Below are 14,750 nucleotides of genomic sequence, written 5' to 3' on the forward strand. Positions count from 1 at the left end.
ATTACTATTGGCTGTTCTATAAGTAATTCTATATTACTATTGGTTGTTCTATAAGTCATTGTGTATTACTATTGGTTGTTCTATAAGTAATTCTATATTGCCATTGGCTGTTCTATAAGTAATTCTATATTATAATTGGCTGTTTAATAAATGGGCATGATTATTCTGTCTTGTAGATGTTAGATGGACTTCTGGGTAAAGTAAGGTGCATTCTGGGATCAACAGAAACAGAACCACTAATAGTCAAGTTTTTTGGCATGTCTGTTAGCAACGTGATGGCTGCCGGTTCCCAACATTTAAATTTTTCTTCTTCAATGATAAGAGAAGCTGATTGGTCAAAGTCGGCATTAAAGAAGGCAATACCCATGCTCCGACAAGCAGAGGTATGTGATAGACAATTATACTGTACTAGCTGCATTACCCGTCTACAGGAATAGATTCACGCGCAGCATAAGGTTTATTGAGAGTTGTCTTTCATACTGTAAAACAACTCCAAATATGCAGTTACATCTCCCTCTCTCCATCTCTCCCTCTTTCCCCTCTCTCCCTCTTTCCCCTCTCTCCCCCTTTCCCCTCTCTCTCTCTCTCCCTCCCTCTTTCTCTCCTTTTCTCTCTCCCCCCCTCTCCTCCTCTCTCTCCCCCTCTCTCTCCCTCTCTCCGTCTCTCCCCTCTCTCTCCCCTCTCTCTCCCCCCTCTCCTCCTCGCTCTCCCTCTCTCTCTCCTTCTCTCCCTCTCTCCCTCTCTCCATCGCTCTCCCTCTCTTCCTTCCTCTTCTCCCTCTTTCTCTCCCTCTCTCTCTCCCCCCCCCTTCTCCTCCTCGCTCTCCCTCTCTCTCTCCTTCTCTCTCTCTCTCCCTCTCTCCATCTCTCTCCCTCTCTTCCTTCCTCTTCTCCCTCTTTCTCTCCCTCTCCCCCCTCTCTCTCTCCCCCCTCTCCTCCTTGCTCTCCTTCTCTCTCTCTCTCCCTTTTTCTCCCTCTCTCTCCCTTAGTTCAACGCAACACATGCCGATAGACCACATTTTTGGTTTTTTCTGTCGGGCGTATGAAGAAACAGTTTTCGGCGTGTGCCTACTTTTGAGCAGGCGACGTATAGCTGGTCATGGCTGATGCAGGGTGACAGTAAGTCAATAGCAGCTGCTCTCTTTCTTTTCACAATAGCGTATCACAACGCTCGGAGTACTCGTGAAAGTTCTGTAATAGTAAGTTACAGTAGGCCTACTCGTAGCTGGAAAAAATTAGTAACTCGGCTGCTGAAGGAAATGAACATGACCCACTATCACTAACAGCGGCAAATCCAACGTTATTAAGTAGTGGAGATGTGGCAATTCATAGACAATACAACATCGTATAAGAAACACTTACCTTTTTGATGTGGAAATTTAGTAGGCGAGAAATGCGTTTTTACAGTGGCTCCAAGAAACAAACGTTTACGTGACCTTCTCGGTACACGTTGGCAGTAAATATTAATTGCATGTAAATAACTACTCATTAATTTATTTTATTTAATGAATAGTACATTTGTATTGCTGTATAGACTCCTTTGTATAGGCCGCAGAACTCAGGAAAGGTGCTTTTTAAACACGGCAGAAAATTTGCCGTTTAAAAAGCATGCTAACCGGGGATTTCGGTTGATGCGCTCGAGCGGTAAAAGACAAACAACAGAATCGCCATACCTTTATATAAGCCGCTTGGCTCAAATCGTCAAAGAAAAGTAGCGGCTAATAGTCCATATTACGAAATTACGATATTACGATAATTAGTACTCATATTAACTCGGTTGGCTTCGTTCGACCGGATGGAAAAAGAAAGACCGCTCTATAATTTATTTACCGTTACTACACATATTACTTAATTCAGTTTGCTTCGTACGACCGAAATTCGTACGACGATAAAAGGAAAGACCGCTCTATAAGGCGGACAATCAATCAGATAGACAACGATTGCCGTTTATATAGTAGATAGAGAACAGCGTTTTTCTAGTGGTTGCAAGAAACAAATGTTCACATGACCTTTCCGGTACACGTTGGCAGTAAATATTAATTAGATGTAATCTACTACTCATTAATTTATTTAAAGAGTAGTAAATTTTATTTAATTCACTACTAATATTTACTACTAATTTAATTTTACTACTTACTCATATTAATTAAGTTTGCTTCGTAAGATCGAATCTGTTACAATCTTGCCACAATCAATACTCATAGAGGATCTATTCTTCAGCCCTGAACCCTTGTATTTAGTACATATCAATCAATTTATCTTTGTATAAGCTATCCTGCATTAATTATTTGAAGTCATCCTCTCATGTAAATTTTCTTTCAACTTTTACACAAATAATCTCAAACTAAATATGAATTGTTCACTACTATCTTGCATTCAGGATTCTTCTACAGTTTTTATTTTATTGGATAATATGCCTGCAAATAGAGGCTTTTTGTTATTTTGTTATCAGCAAAATAAAAGATTACTAACTAACGATCGAATCGAAAAAAAAGACCGCCATATAATTTATTTATACTGCTCATATTTGGGAGTTATCGGTGACTCAATATATCGAGAAGGCAACTCATACTATTAACATATCAGTATTTATCGTCCATCCCTACGATGAATAGCAGGTTACGTATTATAATAGAGGCGTGTACTAACCGGAGATTCCCGTTAATGCGCCCTAGTGGTGAAAAAAACACAGAATAGACACGCCCTTATATAAAAGTAGCGGCTAATAGTCCGAAAAGTACGGTACTCTATAAAGCGGACCGACAGATACACAGATAGATAGATAGACAGACAGACGACGATTGCCGTTTATATAGTAGATTTCTATTCAATATGTTGTGACTTCTGTATGACTTTAAAGTTGGTCTACAAAAATCGCAAAAGTATTATTAAATTCTTCCTACTGGTTAATGAACAATATTTCACATCATCCAAATAAGTTATTGATGTTTTTGACAGGTCGACAAGCTTGTAAAGCTGGCCCAAGGCAAAAATCTTGTTTTATCAATAGATACAACTCGAAACGCAATACAACTTCAGGGAGTCATCGCTCAAGTACACGAGATGACAGACATTATAAATGACAAGCTGTTAGCAGGTAAAAAAGCACAACAAAAACATATATCAATATAATTACTATAGTGTATCATTTGAACTAGTTTTTTTACTGGAAGCTTGACATTACAGCGCAGTGTATATTACAGCGTTCTCTCAAAGATATGTATGTGATCTGCCAATGAGTTGGAATCTAAGTTCTAATGCCCTAAAGATACCCCTAGACAAATGCAGCGATGAATACCTGCGCGTGCGTGCATTGTTTACCAAAACTTCTCTCTCAGATGTAGTAACCATGGTAAGAAATCTTCCACTCTAAATATAACTTTGAGGTAGGCCTGTGCCAGCAAACCTGACCAATTTTATGGAAACTTGTCGGTTCACTTCATCCAATGTCTTAACTTTCCCCGTATTTTCCGTTTGAGTTGATTTAGGGTGTCATGCAGCATTCTATTTTGAAGTGCTTGTTTTTATTTAAATGATAATATGGTATGAAAGATGCGACGAACGTTATAATAAATATCTATTATATTTTCTACAACAATACTTCAGTTCATCCTTCAATTGCGGAGGCTTCTTATCTTGTTATGTAAATTTACCTTTGGTTCCACCAAGGCAGAAGTACATGTTGATGATATGAATAGACATGTGCTCAGTTAACAGTGTTGATGACCTTAAAGTATTGAAACTCATTGCAATTATAAACTTATATCATTGAAATTAGCTAATACAGGTTACCTAATTAGTAATAAGGTTATATACTACAGGTTACTTAATCAGTAATAAGGTTTTATTCAACAGGTTACCAAATCAGTAATAAGGTTATGTACTACAGGTTACCAAATCAGTAATAAGGTTATATACTACAGGTTACTAAATCAGTAATAAGGTTATATACTACAGGTTACTTAATCAGTAATAAGGTTATGTACTACAGGTTACCTAATCAGTAATAAGGTTATGTGCTACAGATTACCTAATCAGTAATAAAGCTATGTACCACAGATTACCTAATCAGTAATAAGGTTGTATACTACAGGTTACCTAATCAGTAATAAGGTTGTGTACTACAGGTTACCTAATCAGTAATAAGGTTATATACTAAAGGTTACCTAATCAGTAATAAGATTATGTACTACAGGTTACCTAATCAGTAATAAGGTTGTGTACTACAGGTTACCTAATCAGTAATAAGGTTATATACTACAGGTTACCTAATCAGTAATAAGGCTATATACTACAGGTTACCTAATCAGTAATAAGGCTTTATTCAACAGGTTACCAAATCAGTAATGAGGTTATGTGCTACAGGTTACCTCATCAGTAATAAGGTTATGTACTACAGGTTACCTAATCAGTAATAAGGTTATGTGCTACAGGTTACCTAATCAGTAATAAGGTTATGTGCTACAGGTTACCTAATCAGTAATAAGGTTATGTACTACAGGTTACTTAATCAGTAATAAGGTTTTATTCAACAGGTTACCAAATCAGTAATAAGGTTATGTACTACAGGTTACCAAATCAGTAATAAGGTTATATACTACAGGTTACTAAATCAGTAATAAGGTTATATACTACAGGTTACCTAATCAGTAATAAGGTTATGTACTACAGGTTACCTAATCAGTAATAAGGTTATGTGCTACAGATTACCTAATCAGTAATAAAGCTATGTACCACAGATTACCTAATCAGTAATAAGGTTGTATACTACAGATTACCTAATCGGTAATAAAGTTATGTACCACAGATTAATTACCTAATCAGTAATAAGGTTATATACTACAGGTTACCTAATCAGTAATAAGCTTATATACTAAAGGTTGCCTAATCAGTAATAAGATTATGTACTACAGGTTACCTAATCAGTAATAAGGTTATGTGCTACAGGTTACCTAATCAGTAATAAGGTTATGTGCTACAGGTTACCTAATCAGTAATAAGGTTATGTACTACAGGTTACCTAATCAGTAATGAGGTTATGTGCTACAGGTTACCTAATCAGTAATAAGGTTATGTGCTACAGGCTACCTCATCAGTAATAAGGTTATGTACTACAGGTTACCTAATCAGTAATAAGGTTATGTGCTACAGGTTACCTAATCAGTAATAAGGTTATGTGCTACAGGTTACCTAATCAGCTATGTGATTAGAATCAAACACTTAATTCTGTATTCTCACCATATCTGCCTATCAATTTGCTGACCACTGCTTTAACAACTTTTCTCCTATTATAATGTTTATTCATTTAAATTAGTGTGATGAGATTTCTATAGAGTAGTTGTAGGCTTTACTAGTTACTATTACCGGACTCTATATTTTATTATTTACTAGATGATTGCTTGGTTTTGCATGGACAATACAATGACTACCGAATAATTTTAGGCAACTTATTAATCTTTACTATAATATGAGCCGTGTCCATCTGAAGCTAGCTTGTGATTGTAAGTGTGCTTATAATCGTTACGTGTCATGACCTCTCATGCAATCATGATCTCCAGTCATGATAGTAGTAACTGGTAGTATTTTGGGTGTATATTTTAACCATTGTAATAAGTATATGCACAATTATTTATTAGCATGGCCAGTTGGACGCATATTGTAATGGATAGTACATTTGTCTGTCAACTAAAGGTTCTGAGTTCCAATCCATCGCAAAGTGGATTTTTTATTCCTGAAACCTTTTCGCTCTAACTGGGCATACGGACAACAAAGGACAAATGGCAAACACTGAGATATATACTATATATATATATGTATATGAATGTATATATATATATATATATATATATATATATATATATATATATATATATATATATATATATATATATGTATATATGTATATATATGTATGTATATATGTATATATATATGTATGTATATATGTATATATGTATATATATATGTATGTATATATGTATATATGTGTATATATGTATATATGTATATATATGTATATATGTATATATATGTATGTATATATGTATATATATATGTATGTATATATGTATATATGTGTATATATGTATATGTGTATATATGTATATATGTATATATATATGTATGTATATATGTATATATGTGTATATATGTATATATGTATATATATGTATATATGTATATATATGTATATATGTATATATGTATATATGTATATATGTATATATGTATGACTAGCTGTGTAAATGATCTACAAGGTATTTTTGTATTTCTCCTACAGATAAGCCGAGTACAGAACAGACCACTGTATGAACAATACCAAGCGCATCGAACCAGAGTGATTAGTAAAGCGTTAGACATGCATCCATCCTCTTTAGAAAGAGAGTTATGGCACGGCACTAAAACTGATGCTGTCAAGTCTATTTGTGCTCAGGGCTTCAATAGAAGCTACGCTGGTAGTAGCGTGGGTGAGTTATCCTCTCTTTACTTCAATCGCATTCGACATTAAAAAGTAATGTGTAGCTTTACTCTAAAACAAATGCTGTGATAAAAAATAAATAAAAACGCTATTGAAGATTTAACTCCCATTTAATAAAGCTATAGATATAAATATTATAGTATATGATATTTTAAGGTGATCAAAAAAGAAGTTAAAAAAAACTCAGGGACATTTGATCAAGAATAATCTTATTAAACATAAATGTTGTTAACTTTGTTAATGATCTCTATCCAAATAAAGTCTAGAACACCTAGAAAAGCTTCTTACGATGTTTTAACAATGCGTGACTGTAAACTTGGGATATATTTTTGTGCCTTTTTGCATCTTGGTTCAAAATGATCTATTTTATCGCTGGAGCATTCTCGAAAAGTTTTTTACTATATTTTTAGCAAAAGACGAATATACCTAACCAACCACCTTTAGATTTGTCTTGATCTTGACTGTAGGAAACTTGCTTAATTTTTTTCTAGTGGATGATGCCATTGACATCTATAACCTTGTTTTTTTGTTGCTGTTTGCTTATTGTTTTTAATTTCTTTGCTTTTATTGAAGCTTATAATATTGCAATCCTGTTTTATTTTAAACTCAAATCTAGAGCTTTTTTAATCTTTTTATAAATACAGAGTGCATGATGTTCATTCGTAAAATTGACTAGGTTCGGCCAACATAGCAAGTGCCTTATAATGTACTCTAACCGAACAAATGTTATTGTTGATTAAAAAATATCCAAAGTTTACAGTCCTTTTTTAAATTAATTAATTGCTTGAAACCAGCACAAAGCGTATTTTGTTTTTATTATAAAACATCCTTTCATTAACACCCTAAGACTTCGTCACTCTATTCATTTAAGTAACGCAACTGCATGTACATGTATTTTGATCAAACAGAGATGAAGCTGTTCTTTGAATGTTCCATGAATAGAATATCATCTAGGTGTTTACACATTGTTTTTTCAATTGGTGTCGGCATGCCTTGTTCCAGCGTATGATAGTGCTAATTTTTTGTAGTAAAAACCCAATCTGTCCTTAAAACATGTTTTATAGTTTGAACAGGTTTTTCTCAGTTCATAAATATTTAGGGCAGTGATTCTTAACCTTGTTGAATGTACTGAGCCTCAGTTTCATATACTTTTTCACCGAACCCTTATTATTATTCCTTGAAAAATAAAATCCGGCTTTTTTCCCCATTCAAAGCAGACATATGTTTTACTGCTGCACAAAATGAACTTTGCCTTAGCATCACTGTGTTCAAATAACATATCTAATATAATGCATAAACTCACAACAAATTACATATATTACATATAACAGTGTGACTTATGCTGTAGCCTCTGAGAGCTCTACTAAACCTTTGAGACTGACCCACTAAACCCCGAGAGTTTGATGGAACTCAGGTTAAGAACCACTGAACTCTAGGGGCACCAGTGGCGTATGTAAACCTTGCTATAATTACTAAGTTGCCATAGAGTGATAGTGTAGTTACACCTGGGTGCGTGAGGGCTGAAATGTTACATTAGGCTGAGAAGCAGATCATGTTTCTATAGAGCGCTATAGTAGAGCTATGATTATGCGATGTCTTATGTCAAGGCCAAACAAGACCTATGTGCACTCACAAAAGAGGTGCCGTTTGTTGCTGTGTTCATTTCCATGGCCAAAAGATGGTAAATTGCATGGTTGTTTCTCTTCCAAACAGCAACATTGAATCACAACAAAATGAAAGCTACACGGCCGTTTCTATGAAAAAATTGCAGCTCCACACGGGAGTGTGTCCGCTGCACTAAATTGACGTATGGAAACTTAATAACTATGTGTAGCTACAAGCTCGTACATAGCCGGTGCTATCGAATAACATGGTTGAACTATTATATTCATATTGTAGGTGTTGCCTATGGAAGGGGCACATACTTTGCTCTGGAATCAAATTACTCCGCTTCTATAAGTAAGACGTTTAGAGGGAAAGAGGTAATTTTATCCAAAGTGATGGTAGGCCGGTCTTGCTTAGGTCAGTCTAACATGTCACCAAAAGATGTTATTCTGCAAGGTTGTCATTCTTCAGTAAATAACATTGCGAACCCAAATATTTTTGTAGTTTATCATGATGCTGCAGCATATCCAGAGTACATTGTGGAATTTCTGTATCAATCTTCACATTGATATTCTTCTATATTTGATTGATGTATAAACTTAATAATAGTAATAATAGTAATCTAAGATTCCTTTGTCTGGACTCACTATGAAACCAGTCGAAAGACTGGAAACTGTATCCCTAAATAGTAACAATAATAATGTTGGTGCAGCCCAACAACCAATCACAGTATTGCATGATGCTCATTGTCTTCGGGTTCTATGACTAAGGTGAGCGGAGGTATTGCAGCAAATGAGATTCAATGCATTGTTAAAACAAACGTTTTTAGTAATCAAAGTATTAATCTGAATATAATCTTAGTTAATCTGAACAGAATCCTGGTAATCTGAACAGAATCCTACATGCAACTCAGACTTGTGAGAAACCATTGGACAGTTGTGAAACAAAAAGATTTTTTATTTGCTTTCAGCAATAGAATATTATTCTCTGTTACTCAGAGCTGTTGCTGAGGTGGATTTCTTGTCAGACAGTTAAAATCTTCACTTCCATAGCTTAGGACAATGAGAAGACAACTCTGAAGCTTAGGACAGTAAAAAGACAACTCTAAGGTTTAGGACAATGAGAAGACCACTTTAAAGCTTAGTACAGTAAGAAGACAACTCTATAGGTTAGGACACTGAGAAGATAATAGAGAATAGCTCATGTTAAAACTGTTGAAAAGATTTATGTCATATAGGAAGGACAGACTTGAAATGATAGAATAATGACAGTTTATACTGAGGCTATCGTCAGTCATAATTCCTGTCTTAAATGGACGGGAAGGGTTTGGTAAAGCCTAAAGGGAACAAACCTGGTGTGTAGATAGCCTAGACAGCAACCATTCAGGTTGTGGAGAGTGCTTTGCGTTGTATTGGCGAGACCAATATTTTGCAGACAAGTGTTGTACCGCATGTCAAGAAATATTTGTAGAGATTTGTACTCTCATGTCAAGAAATATTTGTAGAGGTTTGTAATCTCATGTCAAGTTACATTCATAGAGGTTTGTATGCTCATCAGTAACTATAACATAAGGTATCCCATTTTAAGTTCTATTGCTTAAGTTTGGCAAATGAAAATGTGTCCTGGCTGCTGGCTTGTTGAGCATTTGAGTTAACAGATTTTATCATCCTCCCATCGCTCTCAATGTTATGAATAATGTTCAAGTCATCAACTCAAGTAGAGTTAATACTTTTTATCTGCCTTTCATTCAGTAACTCTTTGAGGAACTGAAATTGTGTATGTTTGTATGGACAGACTTTTCACACTCTCATTTGTCACATTTTCCAAGAAAATGGCATACATAGAATAAAGGTAACAATCTTTTGACAATGAATATGTTGAACACTATCATCGCAATAATATAAGTATATATTTCTTTGATATAAATGATAGATATAACTGTGTGAACATTACTAGTGTAGGTCACAAAGAGCAGGCAGTTATATCAAACCATAGATGGACTCAGCTAGGCTGGTCAAAGCCCGCAGTAAGTAGACAGTTTAAAAGGGTGTAAACTTGTAAGAACTAAACAATATCTATGTCAAGTAAACACCAGAGCAACCATCAACTGAGAGAGAAAAATAAAGCCTAGTGACAGAAGATCAGAAGGCAAAACGACGGGTGTTGTTAAGCAACGCCAAAGTTATGTCATTTGATGGAAAGCTTGTTGAAAATTCCTGGTCCAATGTAGGATATGGACGTGCTGATGTAGTCACTATCTCCCGAGTTTGAATCATCAAAATGCGAGAGTGGTGAGTCAAACAGTGTTTCGTATTTCTCTGGAATCGATGGCACAGCTGGATAAGACGGTAACTGACGAGTTGCGAGTTGAGTGTCACGCACTGCTATAGCTTCAACTTCTCGCAGCCTCTTGTGGTCCTTGTACCACTTGACTGTTACAATGATCAGCGCTAGAAAGGTTATGATGGTCGCAGGAGCTAAGGCTAAAACTGTAGCTAAAACAAAAAATAATTTAATAAGCAAATATAACATGATCTTCTGCTTGTAAATAACCTAATTTAGTTTAAACAACCATTCAGTTCAATGAGTGTATATGACAAGTGACAAGTTCAACAAGTGATCATGAAACCTCCATCTATTTATTCAGATCTCAAGGTCTGTTATCTGTCATTCAAGTGTCCAGTTATACCGATAAAGTTTTAGGAGTACAAATCTGCTTCGCACTAGATTTGAACTCAGAACTAGGCGTGCAGACAGGTGCACTGTTCCCTATGCCAAGCAGCTACATTGCTATACAATAGCATAAGTAAGCACATACTCATTACACCAATAAAACGCTTGTACAATGCTATTGGTTACTACTAGCACGTTTGAAGATCATGATTGCGTGAGAGATCCTGACGCTTAGCATAATTATTACAAACTGGCTTCATGGCTTTTATTATGGTTAAGATTTACACAATTTTAAGTTACTAGTTTAAGTTTGCTATTGGCAAGTTAGTCAACTTATCTAATGGAAAATGCATTACTTGCCACTGTTTATCAGCTGTTTTTAATGCCCATGCAAAGCGGGACATTCATCTAGCCAACGTGTAAATGATACTCAAATATTTATACATACCGAATGCTTTAGAAAGTCTGCAATGGATACGGGGACCTGCCCAGAGCTCATCAACGTCAGTGGCTACGCAGACTAGCTTGCTGTTAGTAGCATCTCTTGTACTATAACTGTCTACACATTGGTAATATATTTCGGTTCCTTCTGGGTAACTAGGCAGCTTTGTGTATCTGGCATTGGGAATAGGATCAGGCTCTTTACAAAACCTATCTGGCTTCTTATCAGACCTGGTTTGCTGAGTGGTATCAAAAGATGCTGCAGGAAGTCTTGGAGTATCACTAGGCACTGTGGAAGATCTTGTTTGTGAGATTTCTCCGGATGTAGTCGGTCTTAACTCTGCATACAAGTGATACTAGTATCTGGTTGACAAAAAACCAAGGATGAACAATCTTGTTTCCTAATAATAGTTAGCTAGTCTAAATGTGTCCAGAGGTGTCGTTACAGACAATAAGGTTGTCACTGCGTACTACAGTGGTGAATGGTACAATACCTGGTGATGTCGTGTTGCTGGAGTTGGTAAACTGATATGGTAACATTCGAATGGTAGAGTTATCTCCAATCACTAACAAGTTAGGAAGCGCAGTTACGCATTCAGCTAAATATAGCTTACAGCTTTTCACAGAGCCATCCGCCGTGCCTTCCTGTCCTACAATATTAAATTCTAGCTAATTAAATTAATTGAATTCTGTTTATGAGATGTTGTTGTGGAAGTACTGTAATGTCTTCTTACAGCAAAGTAGGCTTATTGTTTACTCTATATTTAGTTTTTTTGTTCATCGTTTCAGCCTGTTTTATTAATAAAACTGCTTTTAGTCAGTTTTCGTATTTAACACTGCATTTTAAGAAAAGCTTCGATCATACAAAAATCGTTTTTGCCAATAATTAAATAAATTTAATGTTATAAAAAAATTGGAAATCAATGATAACTCTATGTTTGTGCAGCAACTAAAGAAAACCAACTTTAACTCTATGTGAACCATGTAAATGGTAGGCCTACAGTGTCTATCTCTCCCTCTCTCTTTCTCCCTTTCTCTCCCTCTCTCTCTCTTTCTCTCTCTCCTTCTCTCTCTCCCTCTTTCCCTCTCTCTTCCTCTCTCTCCCTCTCTCTTCCTCTCTCTTCCTCTCTCTCTATCTCAAAACAGTTATCGGCATCTTAACTTTGATGCTTACGATAATGGAGATATATAGCAGTTATGAGTTTACAAATTCATTATGATTCAAATCATTGTTCATTTTTTTAATTTTTCAAATCAATCTCTCTCTCCCTCTCTCTCTTTCCCTCTCTCTCCCTCTCTCTCCCTCTCTCTCTCTCCATTTCTCTCTCCCTCTCTCTCTCCCGTTCCCTTTTTTTCTCCCTCTCTTTCCCTCTCTCTCCATACCTCTCCTTTTTTTTCTCTTCCTTTCTCTCACAACAGTTCTCTACATCTTAACTTTGATGCTTATGATAATGGAGACATCTATAGCATTTAAGAGAATACAATATCATTACAATTCTAATCAATGTTTTTAGCATGATAGCGCTGTGGTTGCAGGCAAAACGACGATTATTACAAAAGTGCAAACCATATTCTGTTTCTCAGATGCTTATGTGAATGTGGAGGGAATACTCTAGCTAAGACTTTAGAATATGTTTAGTCAGATTAAATTGACTGAAAATCAATATAAAAATCAAGAGGTAGATGTTCTAACAGTCTTCAGTTAGTTAAAATTCACAATAAAAGTTTGTGAACACTTGGCAGACAGATAACTATTATTAGACTAACCAGAGCAGATGACCTCAACAGTTTGTAAGTCCATATCTACAATTTTAATTACATGACTGTCAGGGACCAGCAGCAAGTCATCACTCCATTTAGTAACTGTCGTCAGCTTTGCAAATCCAGCCTCACTAAACTTTGCTTTACTTGACTGGTTGGATGTTGCTTCATGACAGCCACCGACCAACCACCTCTCCTTATCATTTTGAACATGCAAGATGCCATATCGGGTGCCCACAAAAAACCCCTGTTTGTGAGGGCCTAAGATCAGCGATTCAGCTGAATGGATTGATTGGTGAATCGATGTTACCACTTCGCTGGTCATGTCTATTTTTTTGATCCGGTTGCTCCCATCAGTGAAATACAGTGCGTCTCCTTGTCTTACAAGTGATTTAGGATAATTTAGTATAGCGTCGAGTCTACTGCCATTTGCATATCCACTTATACCGCACTTTCCCGTGTACCGTGATGTCATCCAAACCATCTCTCCACTATTCTCTGCCAAAGGTTTAATTTGGCGCAAACAATGATTGCCAGAATCAGAAACAATGTAGCCTTCTGCCACTGGAACTATTCCACGAGTAGAGTTAAATCTAGCTTCCATCCCATTGCCTTCTCTGTACCCTGCCTCTGACAAACTGCCCACTAAAACCGTGCCTTGAGCTGGATTGTTTGTCAATAGAGGCATGGATACCACAGCCCTATCTAGTACAACAATAAATGTTTCTGAGTTGTCAGTATCCTGAAGAATAGCATATACTCTGTGACTGAACGCTGTCGGAAACACGCTGGCCATATTAACAACCGTGAAGACATCTCCAAACTCTACCTTGCTGCAACAGTAAATGTTTATACAAGTTTCCAAGTTATGCTACTTTCCACTCTGATTGTGCTAAGTTCTCCCTTTTTTCTATCGAAAATGAGCAAGCATTTGATATATAATATAATATATAATTGCTAAAAAAAGGGAATATCTAATAAAAACTCAGTATACCGCGAATAGGTTAGAGAGTTAGTCATGGGTTAATAGCCGAAAAGATTATTTTGTAACTGGTTAGAGATGCAACCACACTGATAGTACATCAGCATCAACAGCGTAAGGGTTACACAGTACACTTGTTTACAAAATCAGGATGGTCTTAGACAAGCGGCTCATAAAATACTGTGGTAAATGATTCTTTACTATAATAAGAGCCATGTCTGTCTGTCTGTCCGAATCTATAGTTGGATGTTTAGAAAAACTTGGATTCATACTCGGACATTTGGCCGAGCAGCCAGGCACGCTACCTTCTGTGCCACTAAACTACCTTTTTGCCTTTTGAAATAATTCTGCTTATACTTATTAGACATGACGATCTCTCATTGGGTACTAGTATTAATAAACAAAAAAATATCCCTTTACTTTTCTAAAATTTGATGAGATCAATCATTAGGCTAATTTTATTGCGCTAATTAGTTAGTAGTGTTGTCTTATGAGCCATGACCTAATAGTCTAAAGTGCCTGACATGTAAACAACGTATTGGAGTTAATTTCCAGTGAGGCCAATGGTAGTGACAGTAAGGGCATCAGACCTTAAACTGTCAAACCTCTCTGCCAAATCAACTCATGTAACTTATCAACTAAATCGCAACTGGAATTATTGAGATTGAGTCAATCATGATTTTAACATTCCAATTAGATTTATACTAACAAATTTATTTACAACCAGATTTTCAGATCATTAGAAGCCATTATAGCTGCAGGATTATATTAACTAAAATAGTTCAATAACAAAAACCTACTGTTAATCGTT

General features: G+C 35.9%; 1 protein-coding gene across 1 annotated transcript; it reads right to left on the reverse strand.

Annotated features, from left to right (window-relative positions):
• Window positions 1-10,217: 10,217 nt before the first annotated feature.
• On the reverse strand, window positions 10,218-13,286 carry LOC137403761 (uncharacterized). The gene is made up of 4 exons (XM_068089791.1): window positions 12,964-13,286; window positions 11,691-11,846; window positions 11,204-11,536; window positions 10,218-10,577 (listed from the first exon to the last, which is right to left on the reverse strand). The coding sequence occupies exons 1-4, from the start codon at window positions 13,280-13,282 to the stop codon at window positions 10,270-10,272; spliced, it is 1,116 nt and encodes a 371-aa protein (XP_067945892.1). The 5' UTR covers window positions 13,283-13,286; the 3' UTR covers window positions 10,218-10,269.
• Window positions 13,287-14,750: the final 1,464 nt, after the last annotated feature.

The sequence above is a fragment of the Watersipora subatra genome, chromosome 9 (genome assembly GCF_963576615.1).
Source record: "Watersipora subatra chromosome 9, tzWatSuba1.1, whole genome shotgun sequence".
Lineage (NCBI taxonomy): Eukaryota > Metazoa > Bryozoa > Gymnolaemata > Cheilostomatida > Watersiporidae > Watersipora > Watersipora subatra.

Coding starts and splice junctions, on each gene's coding strand:
- LOC137403761 (XM_068089791.1), bottom strand. CDS start 13,282: ATGACCAGCGAAGTGGTAACATCGATTCACCAATCAATCCATTCAGCT. Junction 11,847..12,963: donor TGTTGAGGTCATCTGCTCTG/GTTAGTCTAATA, acceptor TTAATATTGTAG/GACAGGAAGGCACGGCGGAT. Junction 11,537..11,690: donor CAGCAACACGACATCACCAG/GTATTGTACCAT, acceptor ACTTGTATGCAG/AGTTAAGACCGACTACATCC.